The 24,039-nt window shown below is 33.2% G+C and overlaps 2 protein-coding genes across 2 annotated transcripts in view; both read right to left on the bottom strand.

The window, feature by feature from the left end:
• Positions 1 to 24,039, bottom strand: part of LOC114324473 (neural-cadherin-like) — a 156,099-nt gene that overhangs the window by 101,370 nt on the left and 30,690 nt on the right. The window contains exons 3-4 of the mRNA XM_050653677.1: positions 10,251 to 10,459; positions 2,048 to 2,277 (exon numbers count right to left, since the gene is read on the bottom strand). Coding sequence (XP_050509634.1) covers positions 2,048 to 2,277; positions 10,251 to 10,459 — 439 coding nt within the window. The remainder of the gene's footprint in view (positions 1 to 2,047; positions 2,278 to 10,250; positions 10,460 to 24,039) is intronic.
• On the bottom strand, positions 5,547 to 7,849 carry LOC126881757 (uncharacterized). Its single transcript, XM_050646256.1, has 3 exons — positions 7,593 to 7,849; positions 7,297 to 7,527; positions 5,547 to 6,300 (listed from the first exon to the last, which is right to left on the bottom strand). The coding sequence occupies exons 1-3, from the start codon at positions 7,655 to 7,657 to the stop codon at positions 5,562 to 5,564; spliced, it is 1,035 nt and encodes a 344-aa protein (XP_050502213.1). The 5' UTR covers positions 7,658 to 7,849; the 3' UTR covers positions 5,547 to 5,561.

Raw genomic sequence — 24,039 nt, 5'->3', positions numbered from 1 at the left:
TATTTTGTGTACTGCATTCAGAAGCGTGATTACAAGGTAGTTTTCGCATTTTTACTGGTCTCCCTTTTTATCTAATGGTACAATGATACCGCAACTCCAGTCCGCTAAACTGACTATTAAACATTCTTTCATTTCTCAAATGTACTGCTGTTCTAATCTCGGCTATATCTGACTCAAGCTTTTCTTTAAAATGCTCTGTCCATCTTCTTAGTATTTCTTGCGGTTCTGTCAATATATTATCCTCCTTATCTCTATACATCGTTATTCTAGGTTTTAATTATTTTCTGTTTTTGTTCAGTTTCTGATAAGACTTTGTTATCTTTGTTGACTGACATCTCCCTTCTATCTTCGGTTAATTTTCTTTTTTCTTTGCGTAGTTGTTTATATTCCTCCTCTGCTTCTTTAGTATCATAATCTAATATTCTTCATCAAACCAGACATTTGTTCTTGTTGTTTTTCTTTGCCTTCAATGCCTAATAGGTGTTCAGCTGCTTCTTTTATTATGTTTCTGCACTCCTTCCACTCCCCCATTTATGTTTTTATGAACAGAATTAAAAATATAAAAACAAATGTGTCTTAGTCTAATCTATCTTGTATAGGGATATCTTGAAGTTAATATAGGCCTGGATCCAGCGAACCAAAAAAATGTTGATCAATAGCAAGCTGAAATTTTGTTCATAGCTTAATGGTGTCTAGTCGGACAAACTTTTATGTACGGGAACACTGGAACAGAGGAAGTTTTAATTGTGGAACAGTTTAAAAATTTGGAACGTCAGATTACGAAAACGTTTTATGTATTTTGTCTGACAGAACATTCAATTGATTTGTTACCCTTTCATAACTCTCATGCAAAAATCAGACTGCTATTACTAACCAACATATTTCCTGTCATTTGACATGTTCTTCGTGTTCCATTCCTGATTTTTTCTTGAGAGTTTAATTAAATGGTAACAAATCAATTGGAAGTTCTGTCCGACAAAATGCATGGAACTATAGCGATACGCTTTAATTACGATTTTTGCTAATTTTATTTTCTTAATTTTCAATAACTTTTCTCAAAACGAAACAACATTAGTCATTTAAAACTCACATGTAATATACAAACCATATGCCAACAAAGGCCGTTGATTTCGAGAAACCAAAATGTATCCCTAAAGAGATTGTATAAAATTAATGTTTTTTTCAAGAAAACACTAATGGATTAGGATGTCAGATCGCCACACTATTTATGTCAATTTCTTAAAATACAAAAAGGTTCTCTTCTTTTAAAAGGCAGATGCAGTAATTTATGGCCCTTTCTGGCCATTATTGCAAAACCACAAAACCACAAAACCAGTTGACATAATAGTTGGTGGTCCGAAAATCAGTCTCTACACAGTATGCGAACGATGCAGACAAACCCTCGCTCGCGCTAACAAACAACCCTCTTTCGAGATATAAGCAAAACACCGCTTGTTTACCCAAAATAAATAAATATATTACTGTTCGTTGTTACACTTATTTTTTTTTAATTCCGTCAACCACACCACCGGAATTGAACGTTTTCGTAGTCTGACGTTCCAAATTTTTAACCTGTTCCACAATTAAAACTTCCCCTTCCAGTATTTCCATACATCAAAGTTTGTCCGATTAGACACCGTTGAGCTATTAACAAATTTTCAGCTTGCTTTTAATCAACTTTTTTTTGGTACGCGAGATCCAGACAGTTATCAAGACAGTCTGTAACACTCATCTAACAAATGATTTAAGTTGAATATGGGTGGCAACAGTTACACAAATTCATCAAAATCTTTTATTGGTTCATTGTTGATAAAATAAGATTCACCATAGTAAATCTTATTTCGGTCTCACCAGACCTGAAGAGGTTTGGAGAGACCGAAACGTACGTAAGAGGATGATTGATGATCTCTGAACCTAAATGAAATATAAGCTCTCTTTAATTGACCCTAGTATTATTTGTTAATCATAAATTCAGTAAGTATAAATATAATCATACAAAAGAATTACCTACTTAAGAAAGATAAAGCATTATTTAAATTGTACTTACTCAGAATCTTTCTTTTGATTTTCCGGTATTTCAGCTTCATAGCTTGGCATATAAAATTGAGGCGCCCTCTTTCCTCCTACAATCGACAGTCTTTCTTCTGGAGTACTTTGGAACCTTCTTTCATCCAAACGGCCATTTTGGTCTTCGGCTTTAACGTAGAGAACGTATTCCATATCTAGCTGGAAAAGATCGGTACCTCGTGTACGGACTACTCCCGATCTTTCGTCAACCTAAAAGATGATCAAATAAGATCAGAATATTGTAATGTATAAAGAAACAAACTTTAACCTTATTTACAAAAGAAGTAGTTGTTTGTTATTAAACAATAGGTGTACCTTTTGTTATAGACGAGTGATTAAAGCCGAAAAATTATTTGGTCTTGTATAAACCATAACTTAGTACCATAATAATGTATGGAATGAGACTTGGACATTGTACCAGCGTGAAACAACAAAATTATTAGCCTTAGAATGGAAGATCCTAAGATTTTTGGACTACGATTTTTGGACCTTATAGAGACAAGCTAATAGGAGACTGGAAACACAAACAGGAACTCCAGGTACTCTATGTAGACGAAAACATAGTACGATCCACCAAGGAAAATCATACAAGATGGCAGGCCATGTACTGTGAGAAAATGATGAAAGACTGCTAAAGACAACCTTCTGAGAAAGGCTCGATGGCAGAGGGTCAGTTGGTCGCGCAAGAAAAATATGGAAGGATGCCGTAAGCATCTAAACATTCCGTATATTATGTATTTGACACCTAGAAGTTTTCTATTGGTTCTTTGCAGCACGCGGTCATATTTCAACCAATACGCGGCGAGGTGCCAAACGCATATACGGAATGTTATTCGGTGCGAAATTCATATACAGAATGTTAAATATTCGTAGACGGAAAAAGATAACTTTTTATTAGTCGATTAAAAGGAGATTGATTTTAAAATACTTGTTAATATATTATTAAACAAAAATAAAACAAGTATAGCATATGGAATGTTATTTGGTGCGAAATTCATATACGGAATGTTAAATGTTCGTAGATCAAAAAAGACTACTATTTTCGTCTGGTAGCACACAGCCCTAAACTTCAACAGAAATAACAGAATTGGATAGCTGAAAAATAAATCTAAACATACTATACAACACGTGCAAGTCATTAAAAATTCTGCAAAAGCGAAATATTCAAATAAAGAAATAATAAAGTCTTTCAAATCTATACCATACCATTCCATTTATAAATTTAGCATCAAATATCATTCCATATAAAGTAGGAAAAATGAAAGAATACCCATGAACGAACATATAAAACACGCTGTATTTTCCTGTCACCGTGTCATACAGAAAATTGGCCAGCGCAAGTACATGTAATAATTATTATTACATGAACTTGCGCTGGGCAATTTTCTTTGTGACACGGTGACAGGAAAATACAGCGTGTTTTATATGTTCGTTCATGGGTATTCTTTCATTTTTCCGACTGTAGGTAATAATTGTTTTATTTTCTTTAATATACATTAACAAAATATTTTAAAATCAGTCTTCTCTAACTGACTTAAAGTCGTCTTTTTTAGTCAACGAATATTTAATATTTCGCATATGAATTTCGCACCAAATATCATTCCAAATACTATAATTATTGTTTTATTTTTATTTAATAATACATTAACAAGTATTTTAATCAATCTCCTTTTAACTGACTCTAATGAAAAGTGTCTTTTTCTGTCTACGAATATTTAATATTCCGTACATGAATTTCGCACCGAATAACATTCCGTATATGCGTTTGGCACCTCGTCGCGTATTGGTTGAAATATAACCGCGTGCTGCAAAGAACCAATAGAAAACTCCTAGGTGCCAAATACATATACGGAATGTTTAGATGAATGCCGTAACGAGTGATCTACATAAGATGAGGGTACAACAATGGGGGATTATTGCACAAGCCCATCAAGAGTGGAGGAAAATAGTAAATGTGGTCAAGACTCACTTAGAGTTGTAGAGCCAAAAATGCCAAAAGAGCCAAATGAAGAATGAATAACTCGCTGGCAATCATGCAAATTTGGTACAAAAATGTTTTTTTATAAAAATCTGCACAGCTTGTCTAAATAAACTTTTCTCATTGAAATGGGGTATAACATGTAAATAAAAAAGAAAACACAAAAAAATGATTTTTTTATTTTTAATAAAATATGTTATTAAACTTGTGATATTTTGGCTTTGTTTAAATATTTCAGTTTCTTCTTTTGATATAATATACTACGGACAATTTCGCAAAAACGAGATGTATTTCAACCCTTAATTTTAATTATAAACAAATATTGATTTTTTTTTAAATCGTATGATACTCGCTGGATATTTTTTTTTTAATTTTTTTGTGAATCTCCCTTTTTAACAATGTAGAGAGCTAATTTAAAAGGAAACTAATATATCTCGATTCGCATTGATGTTTTTTCTATACGAGTAGTTATTCTGCTCATAATTTTTTTGACAATTCTTCCCCTAACACATTTGGTGAGGTGTAACCGTTCTTTGTTTTCTTCACCCCTCTTAAAAATCTGCTATATTTCATGCCCCTTTATTACGCCTCTTGTGGTCCCACTAATAATATGCATATTGTTAATCTGAAACTTGCTTTCGATCCATTCACCTGCCCCCTTTTCAGCGTAGAGTTTTTGTTTTAAATCACATTAAATAGTTTCTCATGTTTCTTTGTGTGCATTGGATTTTGGGAGTAGATATTTTCGATGGTGTATATAATATTGATTGCACATATATCTTTTATACAACAGATCTAAGACATCTCCGACTGGGATGCAATCGAAGGCCTTTGTTAGGTCCATGAAGAATAAATATGCCGGTTTCTCATATTCGGTGGCTTTTTCAACACTGCGTCTACGCACAATCTTAAGGCTCCCCCAAACCAACGCGGAAAATTCGCATTACCTGCGGAATTCCGTACCGCATACGATTCGCATTGAATTGTTTCCACTGTGGTAAGTATACAAGTTCAGACAAGTACGATTTTCGTCGTTCGGGCATGCGTTTTGTCTGCGTATTTATTCGTCCGGAATCTTAGTTCGCACTCGACAGCGTTTTTATCAGTTTCGCAGTGGTTTCGCATGTGAAAAAATTGAAAATGGAGAGAATTATTGAGTTGGTTCGAAAGTATCCTATTCTCGATGACCTTTCTCATGAAGATTATAAAAATGTTAGGAAAAAGGACAAGATTTGGACTAGAATAGGAGAAGAAATAGGCGAAAATGGTGAGTAGTTTTACGATTTGTATTGGTTTATTTAAGACTAAAGAAAAGTAGAGGCCTAAACAATATTATATTTACTGCAAGAAGAGTCCATTATTTTCATCGTGAACAATTTATTCATAGTCCTGAATTAAAATACGTGGCAAATTTTTCTCGAACAGAAAATGCCAGTCTTGCAGCTCTCCTTGGGTCATTGTCCAAATTTTGAAATGCTCCAAATTCAGGCTCTGGTGGATCTAAAAGTTCTATGAATCAATCATCACATTTTTTTGTCCTTAGAAAATTATGCAAAATACATGCAGTTTTCACAATGAGAATACTAGTATCAATTTTTGTTTCCATTGGTCTGTAGAATATACGCCATTTTTGTGCCAATATTCCGAAAGCGTTTTCTACTATTCTTCTCGCCTTACAGAGTCTCACATTATAATTTTCCTTGAAAATATCTGTTCTGCTTTGACTGTATGGAAAGGACCTCAACAAGTATGGTTTTAGTGCAAAGGCTTCGTCTCCAATTAAGACATGGGGGGAAAGTTCATTCTGGCCTGGGAGATTTTTCGGCTCAGGTACACCCATCTGATTTGTTTCAAATCTTCTTCCCATGTTGGAAGCTTCGAATATTCCACCGTCGCTGTTTTTACCAAAACCGCCAATATCAACTGAAATGAATCTATAATCTGGGCCAACAATAGCCATTAATACTGTAGAAAACTTATTCAAATAACACCAATAATTAGATCCTGTTTTGTCTGGACACTTGATAGTAACATGCTTGCCATCGATGCTACCAATACAATTTGGGAATCGCCAGGTATTTCTAAAACCTTCTTCAGATATTTTCCATATTTCTGTAGTTGGTTCGGGCAAGTAAATATGTTGCAAATTTCTGCATAAAGCTTCACAAACTTCTACAACTATGGCACTTACAGTCGAAAACCCGACTCTAAAACTATGGCCTATTGTATAAAATGTATCTCCGGTAGCCAGATACCTAAAAAAGAGTATTTTGTTTCAGGGGATGAGATTAAAAAAAATGGAGGAATCTGCGCGATACGTACGCTAAGTACATAAGAACTAATAAAACTAGAACTGGACAAGCGGCAAGCGATAAAAAAAAATGGATATGGGCAGATCATATGGAATCGTTCAAACCGTTCCTAAATTTTGCTAAGACTGCATCCAATGTCACAGATGTTGATACACAAGAATCTGAAGCATTCCCAAATATAGAATCACCCGAAAATATATTAACGGATGAAAATTCCGCAGTACAGAAACCAACGTGTAGTAAAAATCTACTAACAACTCAGACAGATGATTCCCAGAATAAGATTCAACCCTCCTCATCGAAACCTACTCGAAATGAAGCTCCTAGGGTTACTCTTTCAAATGAAACTCCTTCTACAGGCAGAACAAACAGAAAACGCAATTCTGAGCCATCCACATCTGTGAAAGATATGATCAGTTATTTTGAGAGCAAAAAGAGAGTAGTGCATGATGCTACCGATCAACTGTTTTTGGCTCATGCTTCTACTGTAAAATCTTTCTCTCCTAGAAGGCAAATTGAAACAAAAATGAAGATTACGCAAGTTATCATGGAGCAGGAGTTGCTTCAATTGGAGGAAAGTTCTTTGAATAGCCATCAATCTAGAGCTGAAAGTACAGACACCTATCAAAACCCCTCTTCCGTCGGAAGTATTTCGGTTGTATCCCTACCTTCACCAAATGACACTGCATTACCTAAACAATCGAATACTTCTGGGTTCTATGAAGTGAATTGTGAAAATAATTATATTACACTACACAACTTGGCGCAGAGTTGCAACCAAGCAGCTTCTCATAATCCATCAGTTTCCAACTATGTCAATTCCTTTGACCCTTACAATACATAAAGTATATTTTAGAGTTATTTTGATCCTTATTCTCTTTTACTGTAGTAAATTAATGATATAAATAATGCCTGCAGTTTTTTTTTTCATTTTCTTACCTTAATGTTATGGCCAACCGTTCTTCGGGAGAAATAGCTTCTCGGTAATTCGTGTCTGATTTTCTAATATCATTTTCTACAAGGTGCAACAGTTCATCGAAACAATCTATTGTCATTCTAAAATAAATGTAGCATCTTTTATCGTCTTTTCGTAATTGAGGCATCAGCGTGTGATATTCCCCACATTTCAGTCTTTCTAGATTGATATCATGAACCCATTTTCTTCTTTTCCTAAGACTAAATTCATAATATAGTCCATATTGTTGTTTTAGGATAACTATAGATAATAATTTTACCTTGAATTGTCGTCCTCCATTGCTAACATTACAAGAGCTTCTTCTTCATCTGATGATGTATACATTTTTGTGAAGAATTGAGATCACTGAGTAGTATTATTTGTTTTTCGTTGTCACCAACTCTTCTCAATACTAGACACATACGAGTATGACGCGAATATATTCGCTTCAATATGAAGTTCTTTACGAATTCCGTCAGGAATTCGACTGCGAACTTTCCGTCACGAATCCGCTGCGAATAATTCGCGTTGGTTTGGGGGAGCCTTTACGGATCTGAATCCGTGCCATTTGTCTGATAGTCTCGTAACGTGTCAAAAATTGGGTACGTTACATACTACTGTCTAATTTTCTTTATTTTATTAAATTATATTAAAATCACCCTGTACATCACTTTATTCTTTGTAAATATTTTCTCACGAAATCATTTTTTTGGTCGCGCCAATAAACTCTCAGTTATACTCTTACCCACCAAAGTAATCCTTACCTAAATATTCGGTGTTCCTTCAGTTTATTATTGTATTGTGAATCTTTTGTACAAAACAGAAATTAGCTATGATAAACATTTGATAAAACTTATTTAAAGAATTGACTGCTTTATTACTGCCGAAGAATATCACTTTAAAGATTACCGATTACCCTAAAGTTCCATCTATTTTCGACCACCGACAAAACGCTAATCAACGGTTCTTTTAGCTATGTAAATATTTCTCTATAAAAGGCGTAATATATCTTCAATTTTATTTCATTTTCGGCTGTGCAAGATGTAAGTGAAGTTTGACTTATGTCCCCGACACCCCTGTAAAGAGTAAGATACTTTTTTATTCCTTTTTGTATTTCTTTATATGTTTATCTTCTGTTACTCCGGCCATTTGATTTTATTTTCTCCATATAATTTGGAGTCCAAAGTTAGTGCCAAGTCAATCTCGGTAGTCCCAGGCAATCTATAGTTCCTATTTGGACATTAATTACATTGAAAACCTCAAGACAGTCTCAAGTTGGGAATCCAAGTCTATCCCAGGTGATCCCGTTGAGAGGATCGAGATAGTCGAGATAGTCGAGATACATTTATGTCCTAGTCTATCTCAGGTTTTGCCCGTTTTGGCAAGCACAGTTCCATTCATCTAAGTATGGAGCCCCTACCTATTGAATATTTAATTGTACCGAAGGTGAAGTAAAGTAAAATAAAAACTAAGTAAAATAAGTGTTAGCATTCATTAAGAAATTAAAAGTCAAAGCGGCAACAGATGTATGTTGTATCAAAAACTGATAGTGTGTAAAAAGTATTTATTAAAATCAGCTAAGTACTTTCGGCATAGCAAATGCCATCACCAGAGCTTCATCTTTTAGGTATGAAAATCATAACATATTAAAAATTAAATTGATACAGTGCTAAGGCTCTTATCTAGGGTGAAAACCCTTACAAGTATTAAATATCACATCGATGTGCTTAGAGACAATATGGCTACCACCAGGCGCGGATACAGAGGGGGATCAACGGGTTCATGGACCCCCCTATTGTATTTAGTCTATAAGTATTTTTTTATTATTTATTATTTTTTTCTGTCAACCAGAGCTCAATTCTTTTGATACCGTAGGTATCTGAGATGACTGAATTTTATCCTTAGAGTAAGCGTGAGTCGTATGGCTAAATCTGGGCAATAAAATATTTGCGGTACGTCTGACCCCCTTATTAAGAATTTCTAGATCCTCGCCTGGCTACCAAATTGTAACGTGAACAATGTTGTTTGTCCTGTATTTAAGTAATTTTGTTAAAACCAAACAGGCATGTTTGTTAAAACAAAACAAACATGTTTGTTTTGTTGTTAGTTTTTTAACCCTGTAGATTTAAGTAATTTGTGTATATTATAATTGAAAAAAGAAGAACAAGAAAAAAAAAAGAAAAAAAACTAAGAAGATGTAAACCTTCGAGATGTTGAATCGGGTTTTTGTCTTAGCATAGTAAAAAAATAATTAAAAAAAAGAACAAAAAGACAAATTAAAAATATAATAAAAAAATATACGAAAAAAATAAATATATACAAAAAAAATCTTTACATCCAAAACAGTGTATTTTTTAGATAATAGTATATTAGTTTGTTATGTACATGTATTTAGAGTTAGGAATACAGAAAAAATTCCTCTGATTGAACAAAAATTGTTTGTTTTTAAAATAAAATGTCAGGCTAATTGGCTCAGCCAAGGCCATCAAATTCACACAAAAAAAAACACTTACTTTTCTATAATATTCTTATACCTATAAGACGAAGCTCTGATGATGGCATTTGCTATGCCGAAAGTACTTTTTAAAAACTATAATTTACTATGTCTTTTTACTGACTTTTAATACTGTGCCTTTTTTAAAAATATCTTGTAAAATTGTACGTACTGATAATCTACAGGCTCCTTGGGAGAGAATTGTTAAGCCCCAGTGAGTCCGTTGAAAGATTTGCATTACATGTTTGTAATAAACAATATTAAATAATTAAAAATATTAGTTTTATTTTTTTGGAATTTCTCATCTAAAACATTCATTTTTACAGTATTTCCGGGTATGGTGCAGGATCAGGTTAATACCCTACTTAAAAAATCAACTCTCAACCCTATTTAAATTTTTCACTGGCGCGTGAACTATTAAATCGGTTACACTGGCGTACGTACCTCGAACCTGCCACCGGTTCTGTCCCTCACAATAAAGTAGTGAATGTTATGGTCCGTATCGGGGTCACGAGCCTGTAGGGTGAAAACGGGCGTGTTCGGGGGAGCATTCAGTTGCACCACCGCCTGCATGGGCAAAGGCCTGTTGATGAAGTAGGGTGGTTCGTCGTTGACGTCTCGCACGTGGATAATCACCCTCTGGTTGTCCGTGTCTGAAAAAGGAAAATGATATTTTAATATCGTGTCTGAAGAGGGACAGATGCATAGGTTGGGGTGTGAATGGGGATAGTATTACAATTTTGTGGGATTTCTAGTATGTTATGGTAGGTTTATTTTATATAAAATTAATGCAAGTGTGCCTGTGATTGTTATATTTGCACAATTGACCGGAAATATCTATAAGCTTCTTAACTAACTAAATATTACGCCAAGTACACCATTATACGAGTATTTATTTAAAAAAAAACTAATCAATACTACTGAAAATGATAATAAATAAGTAAAATACTGCGTTTTACGATTGATTTATAGTCAGAGAACAAAATAGTTGTCAGTGATTCATTTCAAAGTTCGTGGATCACTACGGAACTTGAGGAGAAAGATAAGTAATTTCAATGGCGTGTAAAATTATACTCTAATTTTAAAAATATACTATTATTTTAGTAAGCAATAAGTAACATTTCCTGCAACAATTCACTGCCAATTATTTCGTTCCTTGAGTATAAACTCTAAATAAAACACTAGTAGTATAGCCTAGTAAATGACCGTTTTGGAGTTTACAGTCCCTGGCCATATTATTAGACGCACTATAAGAGTTTATAAAAAAAAGTAATTATGAGGTGATACTAAATAGGTTTTTTGTATGTGCCACACACAATGTATATCTATTATTTTGTTGTCCATTTAATTGTCTAGTTTTTATCACAAACTAATCATCATTATTAATTAACAAATATGTATTTATTGACTCTCGAAAAAAAAACAAAAATAACGACAATTAAATGTTAAATATTTTGTTGAGCCACCTTTAGCCACTATTAGAGGTTTTTTTATGCGCGGCATACTATCACTGCAAACCTGTACTACGATGAAGCAACATGAAACGAAAAACATGAAACGAAAAACATGTTTCATGAAAAGAAAACACTGCTAAACAAATCTCAAAGTCCGCCTACCAATGAAAAGAGTGTGATTCATGCTCATGACACATTTTTATTTTCGGAGAGTTTCATAAATGGCCGGACATATATTTGTTTAGCAGTGGTTTATTTCCATGAAACGTAATTTACGTTTCATGTTTCTTTGATGTGCGGCCTGCCTAAAAGAGTCAATAAATACATATTTGTTCAATAATAATGTTGTTTTATTTGTGATAAAATATAGAAAATTAAATGGACAACCAAACAACATACATTGTGTCTGGTACATACAAAAAACCTACGTAGTATCGCCTCATAATTAACATTTTTTATAAAATCTTATAGTGCGTCTAATAATTTGGCCAGGGACTGTAATTTTCAGGGGCAACTCCGAATTGCATGAAAATTGAGATTTAGGTTCTACTTACCCCCACTTCAAAGATGAATTTGTGCCGTTGGTTGCTTTTACTTGGGGGTTGACACTCACCCCTTCTCGGGGGTGTGTTTAAATAAGCCCAGAAATAGATAAACTGATTGATTATAAGCAACTTTCGTTCTATAGAGTTTTTTTTTATAAAAGTCAACACTTTTCGAGATATTTGCGATTGAAAATGTTTATTTTTCGACAAAAAACTATGTTTTCAGACGGTTTTTCGCAAATAACCCAAAAAGTAAATATTTTGTCGAAAAAAATATTCTTAGCAAAAGTGTAGCTTATAAAAAAAAACGAAAAAAATGGTGTATCAGTAAGGTATATAAACCGAGTAAAAGCAAAGTTGTAACTCATGAAAAATACGTTCTAATTCGTCTAATTCCAAATAGAATATTTCAACGTGAAATCACCGAAAATTTTCGGGAAAAACTTATTAACATTTTTTAAAGTGTTTAAAAAAGCTTTATTTTTATTTTTTAAAAAAGTTTCTACCATCAAAAATAAACGAGTAACGCTGAAAAAAGTTGTCCCCTTTTTTTGGTAAAAAAAAATCGTGAAAAGCTATTTGGCACCCTAAATAAAATTATTCGTTACCGTTTTGCCACTTACTTTAAATATTGTTATAAAGTATTCTTATAAATTTTGACCGGTTTGAAGTGCTAATTTTAAAAAAAAGATTGTTTTTATAGTAAAAAAAATTTTTCTAAAAATTTTGGTCAAATTCAAAATTTGCATACTCTCGTGATTAGTGACTCGTTTATGTTTAAGTCCTTTCAACTATAACTCTTTCAAAAATAAGCACTTTAATTTAAACCGGTGAAACTAAGAGATCATAATATAAAAGATAGATAAGTAAACTAAATTGTTTGTAAAGCGGTAACGATTAATTTCATTTGGGGAGCTAAACACGGGGAGATTTTCATGATTTTCTTTTACAAAACATTAGGGGGGCAACATTATTTTGACCGTAACTCGCTTATTTTTAATGCTAGAAACTTTTATAAACAATTAAAATAAAGATTTTTTAAACACTTTAAAAAATTTTAAATGGGTTTTCCCGAAAAGTGCTTCATTTTTTGGTTCTTCACGATGAAGTATTCGATTTGGAAGTGGACGAATAAAAACCTATTTTCATGAGCTACACAACTTAGCTTTTGTTGGGTCTATATATTTCAGGAGCACACAACTCTTTTTGTTTTTTCTAAGCTACATTTATGCTAAGAATATTTTTTTCGATAAAGTATTTACTTATGGGTTATTTGCGAAAAACCGTCTGAAAACGTAGGTTTTTGGTAGAAAAATAAACATTTTCAACCGAAAATAACTCGAAAAGTAAAACTAGGAAGACGACGAAAAGACCCAGATGCAAAGTTTACTGTCATAAAACAACTAAAATAATTGAAATAAAACAATAGACAATATTTTAAATCCAAGACTTTTCGTCGAAAGAAACTGCTTTCTGGTTACATCCTGAATCTCCGGCTTTATAAGCACGGAGACGACGAATATAGAAGAAAGTAGAAAGGCCAATGGTCACGTCTCTACTCCCTTTTCGTCTAGGAAAAAAGTGCCGAAAGACAGTTTCGAATACTCAAAAATCTGAGTAAAGAAGAACAAGGGGGAAAGGCAGTTTTGTTTTAATTTGATTCAGAGTTGGACCACCATCTACAGATAGCTATTTCTGCATCTTATGCTTCATCAGTGTAACTATGCAGTCCCAACTCTGAATCAAAAATCAAAAAAGCCTGCCTTTTAAGGGAAATCACCGCGATGCCGTAATTCCATCTTTGAGACCTATTTTAATTATTTTATTACAGTAAACTTTGCATCTGGATCTTTTCTTCGTCTTCCTAGTTTAACTAGAAATGTCGCTGTTTTGCGTCTCAAAGGTGGAATTACTGCATCGCGGTGATTTCCCTTAAAAGGCAGGCTTGTTGATTTTTGATTCAGAGTTAGGACTGCATAGCTACACTGATGAAGCATAAGATGCAGAAATAGCTATCTGTAGGTGGTGGTCCAACTCTGAATCAAATTAAAACAAAACTGCCTTTCCCCCCTAACTCGAAAAGTATTGACTTACATAAAAACTATATAGAACGATAATTGCTTATAATCAGTTAATTTATCCATTTCCAGGCTTACCTTGAACTCATGTTTCTCACCCCCGAAAAGGGGTGATTGTCACCCCCCAAGTAAAAACAACCAACGGTACAAATTCAACTTTGAAGTAGAGGGTAAGAAGAACCTAAATCCAAATTTTCACGCAATTCAGAGTTGCCCCTCTGCATAAGCCTACTCTACATTAGGGATAAAGGTAAAGAGAATGGTGGTGATGATTAAACCAGTTGATTTGATTACTGCTGTTAGTATAATAAAAATTGTAAACAATCAAAGGAAAGAAAGCATTTTAATCAGAATAAAAGTAAATATTACAGTACAATAAGTGAAAATACAATACATAATTTAATATTAATGCTACGATTTGAAACGGCGTTTTCCAGATGGACCGCAAAAAAGCAACCACAAAACACGAGCATTTAGAATTTATGAATGCTCCTAAATTTAACTTACAACTTTTTTCCAACAAAAGTTGCACTTTTCCAGCTGATTTACGCCGGCGTCATAATTTTTTTAGTTCTGGGTCAATGAATTCATAATTGGAGACCAGCCAAATTTTTGGGTGTGAGACCGAGCTTGAAAATGTAAATTAATATGACGCTCGCGTCGTGATGAATTTTCCGAAATGAACTGAGTTAATCAGGATGTTTTTTAATATCGTATAGCCGTGCTTAATGAAACACTGCTTCAACACGAATTATTACAATTAGCGCGATGAAATGTTTTAGGTGTATTTCCACAATTACTGTTAAAAAATTTAGACACAATTATTTTAACGATATACCGCACGAGAGCTAGAACATTGCTGCAATTATTAGCAAGTGAAACAAGAAAACAATGTCACGCAAGTTTGGAGAAAAATTTCATTTTCCTCTTATTCTTCTTTCTGGTATTAAACTTCATTCCATCGATCGGTTCAGATTAATTGAACTGTTTAATTTATATTTTGAAAATATTGTTAAGCTCTGTATTTCTCTTTTTAATGAGATTGATGAGCAAATTCCTAATTTAGTTAATTACACAATTATTTTAATTACTGCTTATGTAAAACAAAACCAATTTTAAATTAAATTTTCTAATAAACTTTATTCTCAGGGCTATTTTATTTTTGATGCTTTACCTTTGGTTTGTGGCTTCTGGTATCGCTAGTTGCTTACTTCCCCCAGGACAAAACAGGGAAATTAAACACACTCAGTGTCATATAAATGTTAAAAATATTATTTATTTATCCAATATACCATAAACATAAGATTTTAAAATATGCTAAAATTTAGATTTGTTGCAACTATTTCTACTCTAATAAATTAAGCTTTAATTCTGATATCTCCTTTGTTTTAACAAAAAAAAATTATTTAAATAATTCGTTATTTATTCTTACAAAATTTAATAAATTTTACTTTTCTCCTTTTAAATTGATTACTTATTTCTTCTTTAAAATTTGGAATGACTAATTATGTTTTAGAACTGTTCAATACAAAAATTAAGTAAATATGGTGTGGATATAAACAAACTCTCTCCGTTTCACAAATGATTTGACTAACATTTTTGTTTCTTATCTACTTCTTTTCCCTGATTGCATCGTCCTAGATTCTCCCACATGTACTCTTATGATGTTGCGAAAGGTCCCTCTCGTCCAAACTGCTTCACAAACAAACAAACAGGACTCGCTCGAATTCTCGACTCAGTTTTCTTTCTGCTTGATATCTTGTTCAAATAGATACCAATCGGCTACTCGTTCTAGACAGAAACAGGAATCTTCCTCGGTCCCAGGAAAATTAACTTCTCAACTCGGTCAACGATTTCGTTTTCACTTGATTCTGCTGGCAAAGGCCAACTTCACCACTTTACACTGACTTCTCACTTTTCAAAAACTGGACTGCTGTCTTGAAATATTCATTTCACAGTGCATATTTTTTCTCTCGTCAAAATAAGACTTAACACTCTCATCCCTTCCATCCATTATTTTCCACCAATCACAAACACAATTTGTATACAACTTTCCAATTTGTTAAATTCTGGGAGACATCAAATTACTTTCGTTGCTAAACAAAAAGCCTTACATTCTAAACTCAATAAATTTGTTTACCGCTTAACCTTCTTCGAATTTTTTTATAAAATGTTTTATTGTCCATTGCAAAGTGAAATAAAACTGTATTTTGACCGCACCATTGTTTTAGTCCATTCAAAAACCTATTAAGAAAACCACCTTCTTGACGATTTCACTTTTCCACGAAAACACTGATTACCAACTAAATTATCCTATTACAATTTTTGGTCATATACAGGGCGATGAAAATCTATAATTTCGTGGTCTCTGATATAAATTTATTTACTAAATTTTTCCCAAAGAAAAATATACAACAATATATATTTTTTATTATTATTTTTTTTAGTTATATTTGGGAGTTTATTTTAGCAGAATTCTCAACTGGAACATCGACATCAAAAACACCCTAAATAGTGTAAGAAAAAGGGAAATTTTTTTTCTCATCAGGAAGAGCAACTTTCTGATGAGTATTGCGACGTGTTAGAAGAAACTCTTTTAAGATATCACAGATAACATTAAGCTGCAGGGCAAAAACACTGAGTAAGATCTGTCTCAATGTATAGCTTGTAACATCTGAGATGCTTTCTGCTCGCGGTTTAGTTAGCTCCTACTTTTTTCTCTAAAACTAACAAAACTCTTACCTTCTTAGCTACTGTGTACTCACCTTAAACTTCCTCGCTCCACCAGCAGTTCTGAAACTCTACCAATTCGCAGTAACTTTGGTCAAAGCTCAAAGCTTAGAGGGAGCAGCCCCACTTTGAAGAGGCCAAAACCTAAGCCAGATTTCATAACGTATCATAATTTTCAGACAGATTTTCGAAGTGGATATCAAAAAGTCAAAATAAAGGTATGTCCAGTTGAAATTGAAATTAACAATTTCCATTCATCATCATCACTGTCTTGACAAGACTTTTTGGGTCTCGACCTGTTCTTGGAATCTTCTCCATGTTGATCTTCCTCTTTCTAATTTTTTGAATTCTCCAATTCTTAATTTTTAATTGCTTGCCGTCATACTTTCAACATGTGAACAAGTCATATCCACAGCTCAGATGTTACCTGGGGCAGATTAGCCAAATATTTTAAACATCCTAGCTTAATTTAACATTTTAAACCAGTTTCCTTGACGGACAACTTTTACTGGGCTTTGACCCACATATCTTTGTTAAACAATATCTTGGTGGTTAGCATGTGCATTGCACGTAAGCACTGATGATGACTGGTAAACCAGTCGAAAACTAGTTATGTTGTGATTTTGATGTGGCCCTTTTGAGGGATTTTAAATATACCTTTTATACAGGATTTTACTGTTTTTTGTATTATATGTTATACAGGGTATATGTATTATATGTTATATACTATAGGAAAACTTTTTTTTATTTTTAATGTTTTTTATATCATTATTTGTTCTCTGTTACTCAGGTTCGGTCATCCTCTTGCTCTTTTTTCTTCTGGCATTTGTTTGCCTATTTTAGTCGGTATTTCGCCTTCTACCATTCATTCCACATGTTTTTTCCAACGCAGCAGTTCTATTTTAATGAATATCACGATATTTGGGTTCTTTTGTATAGTTCTCTCACCTCGGATGGTATAATTATAAACGGGCAATGTATAAATAACCTGCGATACGCTGATGACACAATCATCCTGGCAGATAATGCTTAAGCACTGCAACGCCTAATGGACCGAGTAACAACAGTCTGTAGAGAATTTGGAATGAAATTGAACGCAAACTAAAAAACTTCAAAATAATAATTCTCAAAAGGCATATAAAGAAGCCAAAAGAAATTATAATAAACTTATTAAAAATGCAAAAAAGCAATTTAATGAACAGCTTATCATACAATCAGATAACACATCTAAAACAACATGGAATTTGGTAAATAAAGCAACAGGTAGAAAACAAAAAAAATGTAATATAACTCTCAGCTCTGACGGTGGCGATATTACATCTTCTGAGGATATCGCTAATGTTTTTGCTGAATATTTTGCAACTGTAACTGAAAATAATCTTGAATCATATTTTGGCTTGTCTAGATCTACAAAATGTACTTGTTCTAAAATTTCGGACAAAACTTTTTTCTTTACACCCGTTACATATCAAGACGTTGAAGACGCAATTATAAATCTTAAAAACAAGTCCAGTGCTGGTTTGGACAACATATCCACAAAAGTCGTAAAATCGGGAATATTTTCTCTATCTGCTCCTTTGAGCTACTTAATTAATTTATCGGTTGCTAATGGCAAATTTCCTGACGCACTTAAAAGCGCAAGAGTTATTCCTATACACAAAAAAAATGATCCAGGATTGATTTCGAATTATAGACCGGTAGCAGTGCTGAGCGTTTTATCAAAAATTTTTGAAAAGGTTGTATATAATAAAATGGTTTGTTTTCTCGACAAATTCGATATTATATCCCCGCATCAACATGGGTTTAGGTCAAAGAAGTCAACGTTGACTGCTGCATGTCATTTTTTTAATTATATATATACAGATCTTGACAGGGGAAGGCATGTGGCAGGTCTCTTTTTTGATTTGTCCCGTGCCTTTGATTGTCTGGATTTTAACTTTATTAAAAATAAATTTTACAACCTAGGTTTCAGAGGAGATTTCTTGGACTGGATAGTAGACTATTTGAGCAATAGAAAAATGTTAGTTTCATATCAGAATTCTGCTTCGACAGTTTTCAATATTGATAAAGGAGTCCCTCAAGGATCTGTTTTAGGACCGCTTATATTTATTCTTTTTATGAATGATCTTCCTGATTACATTAAATCTCAAGTTATTACTATTTACGCAGATGATACTGCACTAGCGATCTCTGCGCCTAGTAAAGAGGAACTTATATTATTATCCAACGGTGTTTTTGGGTCATTTGTAGATTGGTCCAAAGCAAATGGATTAATAGTAAACGTTGATAAAACTCAATTTTTATATTTTCATTCCCAAAATGTTCTTAGCTATGTATACTCATTATCATTTAAATTTGACAATATACTTATTTCGTCAGTTACAACAACAAAATTTTTAGGTTTAAATATAGATTGCCGTTTGAGATGGACTGAACAAGTCAATACAATAAATACAAAATTAAATAAATCGTTTTATGCTATTTCTAGAATAAAAGATACTATGCCGATATCAGCACTGATCAATATCTATTACGGCCTTGTTTACAGTCATATGAGTTACAACATACTACTATGGGGAAATTCTATTGACAGCCCTAAAATTTTTGTAACTCAGAAAAAAATTATTCGAAAAATATTCGGGCTAAAATTTCGGGAAACTTGTAAACCAACGTTTATAAAATACAAAATCATGTCATTCTATAGTCTGTACATTTACCACACTCTTCTGTTTGTCAAAGAAAATTTCAATCAATTTGAAACTAATGCTCATCGACATGATTACCATACAAGAAATTGTAATAAGCTCCGAATACCCCAGTTTAAAACATCAAGATTAGAAAATAGTTTTAAATTTATGGGAATGAAATTGTACAATAAACTTCCCGATGAAATGCAGGAGATTGCTAGTTTTAACAGTTACAAAAATAAAATCAAAAATTTATTATTAGCCAAATGCTACTATTCCGTCAAAGAATTCCTTGACGATAGCCTATAAACTATTTTACACTATTTTATTTTTTATGTATAAATTGTTTTGTGTATACAAAGTCTAAAATGTCTAAAAATGTTAGTCTAAATATGTTATTTTATAATATGTGTTAGGTGTTAGGTACCTATAAAAAATTGTGTAGCTAAACAATGTTAGCTTGTAACAGTTATATTACTGTATATGACCTGTCCTATACATTTGTAAAAATGTCTTAAAAGGATGAATAAATATTTCTATTTCTATTTCTATTTCAAAGAAACAAAAGCGATGGCCATCAGCAAGCACCAAAACAGAAGGGTGAAGGTCAATGTCGACGGAACAGATCTGGAAAGAGTAACAAGAATAACGTACCTTGGAAGTAACCTTGATGAAATTTGGGACCACTCACTAGAGATCAGAACACGTCTGGAAAAGGCACGTACGGTGTTTTACAAAATGCAAAAAGTTCTATGCAACCGCCAGCTAAATATTGTATTGAGAACTAGAATACTTAAGTGCTATGTTTTCTCCACCTTGCTCTATGGTGTTGAAGCCTAGACAATGACAGAAGCCACATAAAAAAGAATCCATGCATTCGAAATCTGGTGCTACCATAATATGCTCAGAATATCCTGCATGAGCCATACGACAAACGCGGAAGTCTTGCGGAGGATGAACAAGAAAAGAGAGGTTATGCTTATAATAACAAAATGGAAATCACCATATTTTGGTCACGTCGTAAAAAATCAAAAATATGAACTGCTCCAGCGCCAACTTATAATCGAAGGCAAAATCAATAGCAAAACGGGGCCAGGAAGAAGACACAACTCTTGGCTTAAAAACCTACGACAATAGACGAATATGACCTCAATAGAACTATTCAGGGCGGTTGCAAACAAGATTAAATGGGCAAATGTAATGGCCAACGTCCTTTAGGATACGGCACCGTAAGAAGAAGATATAGTTCAAAATTGTATCGTCTTCGCCAAATTCAATTTTATTTTGCGCTTTTGTATATGTGTCGCAAGATTTGTTCTTTACTCACTTTAACAGGGTGTACAGATTTCTGAACCATATGTGAACATGGGTCTTATTAAGTTGTCGTTTACAAAATATAATTTTGTTTTTCTTGCGACGTTATCTGATCTTGGTCGAGAATTCTCCACTGATACTAAAATTATGAGTATACCGTTCATCAAACCTATGGTTTCTCGGCTTATAAACTCCTACTCGACTATTGCTATATCACTGAAATACTTCTTCATCGGAAGATGCAACGTTAAGCCAAAAGTTGACTTGGTGGTTATGAATTCTGTAGAATTCAGTCGAAGAAAAAGAGTTCGCTTTTTAAGACATTTTTATTTGGAATCAAAACATACAAAAGATAAGATCATTAGCCTTAATTACTCGTTAATTTCGTTAATAAAATATATTTATAACCTACGCATCGAGCTTTCTGTTCGAGCTGATGTGACGATATTTTGTACATGAATGATTGATTTTGACGATCGCGTGAAATAGGAATTGCTTTTATTAATACGATACGAATGTATAAGGAAAGGGAGAAAGGGGAATCTCGCTCAGCTCGTCAGATGAAAAGACATATAAGGGATATACGATCACCTCTCGTATAAGGATAGGTAAAAGGATAGCTAAGAGGAAAACTGTCGGATTCGCTCAGCTCGCCAACACGACAGCGGAAAATGGTCGGGAACTACTACCTACATAAACTCACCTCTTGTACCTCGCTGTTGTTTATTATTCTTCGATCAACACTCCAAGAATAATAATTAACTAGGCTTTTCGATCCGACTTTTATATCGTCCAAGACCGTACAAAAACACGTTTTACTTAATTCATTGGCGTACTCTAGACGATAAAATTATATTATCGTTACAATTCATTACAAAATGCAACTCGTCTCCTTTTGTAATCCTCAGGCAAAAAATGGTTTTCTTACAGCCACAAAATTTATCAATTGACTTGCTTTAATCCTACGTGAAGTGCGAATGCTGTCCAGAAACGCTGACTTTTCTTCTAGAAAAGCTTGTATGAGATAATCTACTAACACCTCATCTTGATGCTCTGTGTAGATCTTTTGCCCTCTTGAACGATCCAACTATGCTATAAAGTGAAAATAATCTCATCTTTGTTTGATTTTTTATATGCACATATAGCTCACATTCAAATCTGCAGCAACTTTCCGTAGTGATCAACCTTTTTCGAGTTTGGCCATTTCTCTTGATTTTTGCGCGTCATTCAGATGCAATTGATGCATTTTGAAAGGGTTTAATTGCTTTGTATTTTATTTTTTAATAAGCGCGAAATTTTTGACAGACACTTTAACATTTATCAGATCTGTACTGCGACAACTGTGAGTACCTTAAGGGGATCGGTACATAGTTTCGGTTCCAATGCTATTTAAATGGGATTAATTTTTTTCGAATCTTGAGAAAACTAGTTTTTTGAAAAATTTAAACGCAGAATGAAAGATTACAGTCTTAACGAGAGCCAAAAGTCCCTGAAAACTTATATAATGTTTATTTTAATAAGTTACAGGGGTGAAAAACTAATAAAATGTAGTGGCATTTTAAATTTCAGATATCTCATTCAAAAGAAACTTTTTATTTATGCTAAGGGACTTTCGGCCCTCGATAATAATTTAGTCTTTCATTCTGCGTTTAAACATTTATGAGTTTTTTTCAGGATTCTAAAGAAATGGACACCATGTCCGTGGTGATATTTTCCAAATCGAACATTCGCTATCTTTGTCATACAACGCACTGAGTCGAATAGAATATGGTGACAAAACAGTGACAATTTTTAATTTTTGACATGGCGTCGGGAATATTTTGAGTTGTTGATCAAATACTATTGATAGTGTATTTGACAAATAATTGATTTAAGATGTGAACTTAATAAAAAGTTATTTATTGTTTATTATTTATGAAAGATCTAAGCAGAGCATACACCAGGATATATTCTGTGATAAAAGTATTTTGACAGTTTTAATTTCACGACCCAAAGGGGAGTGAAATTATGTCAAAGTGTCACGAGGGCAACAATTCGATAATAATTTTAGAGATCGAGTGCAATTTGCTGCGATTATTTCATGAATAAAACTGTTCAAAACCAAAATTTTATTGTAATTTATTTTTGTAAGTAGGTACAAATTACTACAGTTAAACACACAGTTGTTATAAATATTTGACGGTGGAAATTCATCACTTTTATAACTTTTAAAACAGTAATTGTCATTAATGTCAATGAATGCATTTTTTCGTAGCAACGAAGGGCATCTGATGTAATATACTTGACGACGGGATACGGGATCAAAAAGTATCACTTTAATTTTTTTTTCTGTAGCTTTTTATTGGTCAGAATCTCCTATGAATGAAATAATCAGTAGTAATTGCACAAGAGCTCTAAAATTCTATATTAATTTTAGAGATCGTATGCAATTTGTTGCGATTATTTCATGAATAGAGCTGTTTAAAACCAAAATTTTGTTGTAATTTATTTATGTAAGTACAAATTAGTACAATTAAACACACAGTTGTTATAAATATTTGACGGTTGAAAGTCATCACTTTTATAATTTTTAAAACATTAATTGTCATTAACGTCACTGAACATATTTTTTCATAGCAACGAAGGGCATCTGACGTAATATACTTGACGACGGGAAATTATCAAAAATTATCAGTTTAATTTTTATTTGTGTAGCTTTCTATTGGTCAGAATCTCCTATGAATGAAATAACCATATTAATAATTAACTGAATTAATAATTTAAGCAAGTAACAGTTATCCAAGAATATTCAAAAGGCATCTCTTTAAAGTTAATCATGATATTGTCAAGTAATGTTTACATTACATTACAATCCATAACAGTGATAATCTTACTATACGTAATTTGCCGTGTAAAGACAGAAAAAGTAGGGATAGCCGTAAAATATTTGCGCCATTACTCTTAAGGCATTTCTCATTGTTATTGAAACTTTTAAACCCATTTTATACGATTTTGTATGTTTTACCGTTGATTGAAATAATAATATGATTGAAATATAATTAATATTACCCCCAGTACATCAATCAACGGTTTTAATCATATTACACAGTTACGAAGTTACGACTAATAAAATGGGAAATAAAGTGCTACATACCAGAACTTTTATTTGTATGCCGTACAAATAAATCCTTCTTAAGTATTCCGTGATAAGGGAAAACCACATAAATATTCAAAGTCCGCACTGGCTGCCTATCAGTGTCCGATCCACCACCAAAATTACGTTTATCACCTGGACACACGTCCTCAAGGGAGCACGCTCCAGGTAAGGGTCTCTTTAGTCCCCTGGTGATCATATAAGCTTTTCGGGGTTTTCCAGCTTTCCCTCACTCGCTATTATTTTAAAATATCACTCTGGAGAGCAATAACGGATAATTCCAAGCGTCGAT

This window comes from Diabrotica virgifera, chromosome 1 (assembly GCF_917563875.1).
Source record: "Diabrotica virgifera virgifera chromosome 1, PGI_DIABVI_V3a".
Taxonomy (NCBI): domain Eukaryota; kingdom Metazoa; phylum Arthropoda; class Insecta; order Coleoptera; family Chrysomelidae; genus Diabrotica; species Diabrotica virgifera.
The sequence above is the reverse complement of the archived record's forward strand: the minus strand, read 5'-3'. Positions and strand labels throughout refer to the sequence as shown.